The sequence below is a fragment of the Emiliania huxleyi genome (assembly GCF_000372725.1).
Source record: "Emiliania huxleyi CCMP1516 unplaced genomic scaffold EMIHUscaffold_3674, whole genome shotgun sequence".
NCBI lineage: Eukaryota > Haptophyta > Isochrysidales > Noelaerhabdaceae > Emiliania > Emiliania huxleyi.
Genome location: NW_005199214.1, coordinates 1 through 1,901, shown reverse-complemented (window position 1 = coordinate 1,901; position 1,901 = coordinate 1). Strand labels below are relative to the sequence as shown.

Here is a 1,901-nt window from a genome sequence, read left to right as displayed (position 1 = left end):
GGCCTGTGAGAGGTTGAGGTGCGAGCCCTGGAGGCCTGGGGATGGGGGGGGACTACCCGCGGGCTTAGAAGGCCCGCGCGCAGGTGGGTGGGGCATTGAGACCGGTCATGAATGAGTGCGCGACACGCATGTTGCGAGCAGCGTTGTTGATGTTTTGGTTGCGCGTCGCCACAGACGGCGGCGCGCGAGAGCTGTTGCAAGTGGTGTTGGGCGAAGCCCCGGGCGCTGCCGGAGGCTGTGCCGTAGTCGGTGCGGTCGACGGCGCTCGGGCTGCCGACCTCTTTGGCTCACACTACGGGCGGCCAGGAGCCAGGAGGGGCTGAAGACACTGCGTTGGGTCCAAGGCACGAGCACGATGCGTGCATGCATGGTTCCAGTGACGCGCTATTGCACAGGAGGCGGATGATGCACGAACTCCACGCCTCCCTTGCGAAGGCCGGTCGGCGGCCGGCCTCGCCGACGGCCTCGCTGTTGGCTGCTTCGCCGATAGCTCCGCTGTCGGCTCTCTCGCCGTCGCTCGAGTTGCCGATGGCTCTGTCGCCATCGCTCGACTCGACGGCCTCGCCGACGGCCTCGCTGTCGGCTGCTTCGCCGATAGCTCCGCTGTCGGCTCTCTCGCCGTCGCTCGAGTTGCCGACGGCTCTGTCGCCGTCGCTCGACTCGACGGCCTCGCCGACGGCCTCGCTGTCGGCTGCTTCGCCGATAGCTCCGCTGTCGGCTCTCTCGCCGTCGCTCGAGTTGCCGACGGCTCTGTCGCCGTCGCTCGACTCGACGGCCTCGCCGATGACAGTGCCGTCGCTCTTGCCGTTGCTCCTTTCGTTGGCCACTGCGCTGACGACTCCGTTGCTGCCGCCGCTCGACTCCACTACGGCGCCGATGACGCCATCGGCCTCTCTGCCGCCGCTCCACTCAACGGTGGCGCCGATAGCACCGTCGGCCTCGGCCTCTCTGCCGCCGCTCCACTGGACGGTGGCTCCGATAGCACCATCGGTCTCTCTGCCGAGGCTCGTGTCGACGACCTCGCCTGTAGCCTCTACAGCGTCGTCGGCTCTTTCGTCGTCACCTTCATCGGTGGCATCAGCGTGTCCCTCCCTCCACTCACGCTCTCTCCCAGTCCTTTCTGGTCCAGTGCCCGTCTTCTCCGCCCGCCGTCGGGCCGACCCTCGTGTCGTTTCCTAAGACGTTTCACCTAGAGCAGGGCGACGCGCCCCACGCCTGCCTGTGAGTCGGGTGGGGCTTGTATTTTTTTTTCACGTGTACACGTGTAGATAAAAAGATAAGCGGGCCGTTGGGTCCGTTAGAGTAACCGCGTCTCGACACGTGTGTACGTGTGTGTGCTGTGTCGTCTCTCACCACGATCCACGTACGTTCTCTTTTGCATCGCACTTCGGGCACACAAGAAGCAAGCTCACACTCACAAGAGGGCAGCCCTAACGTCACAACACCTCCACCGACGGCAGCTGGCCGCGCGGTTGCCGAGACTCGCGCCGCAGCAGGGCGCGCCAGCTGCGCTCGGCAGCCTTCGCCTCGCCGAGCATGCTGGCGAGCTGCTTCGCGCCGAATAGGCGCGCCGCGTGCTGCGCCGCGAGGGGGTACGCCCCCTGAAAGAGGTCGAAGTCCTTGTCGCCGGTCAGGGCGATGCCTTCGAGCACGGAGCCAGATGAGCCGAGATGAGCCGAGATGTAGCCGAGATGAGCCGAGCTAGCCCAGATGTAGCCGAACTGAGCCGAGGAGCCGAGATGCGCCGAGATGAGCCGAGCTGAGCCGAGATGAGCTGAGCCGAGATGAAACGAGATGGGCCGAGATGCGCCGAAGTGACGAACCGTGAGACTTGCCGAGATGCGCCGAGATGCGCCGAGATGCGCCGAGATCCGTCGAGATGCGCCGAGATGCGCCGAGAT

At 65.7% G+C, this 1,901-nt stretch overlaps 1 protein-coding gene across 1 annotated transcript; it reads right to left on the bottom strand.

Annotated features, from left to right (window-relative positions):
- Positions 1 to 1,436: 1,436 nt before the first annotated feature.
- Positions 1,437 to 1,619, bottom strand: EMIHUDRAFT_255619 (hypothetical protein; the record flags this gene model as incomplete). The annotated part of the gene is made up of 1 exon (XM_005772051.1): positions 1,437 to 1,619. A coding segment is annotated over one exon (183 nt), but the record flags the coding sequence as incomplete, so codon positions are not given.
- Positions 1,620 to 1,901: the final 282 nt, after the last annotated feature.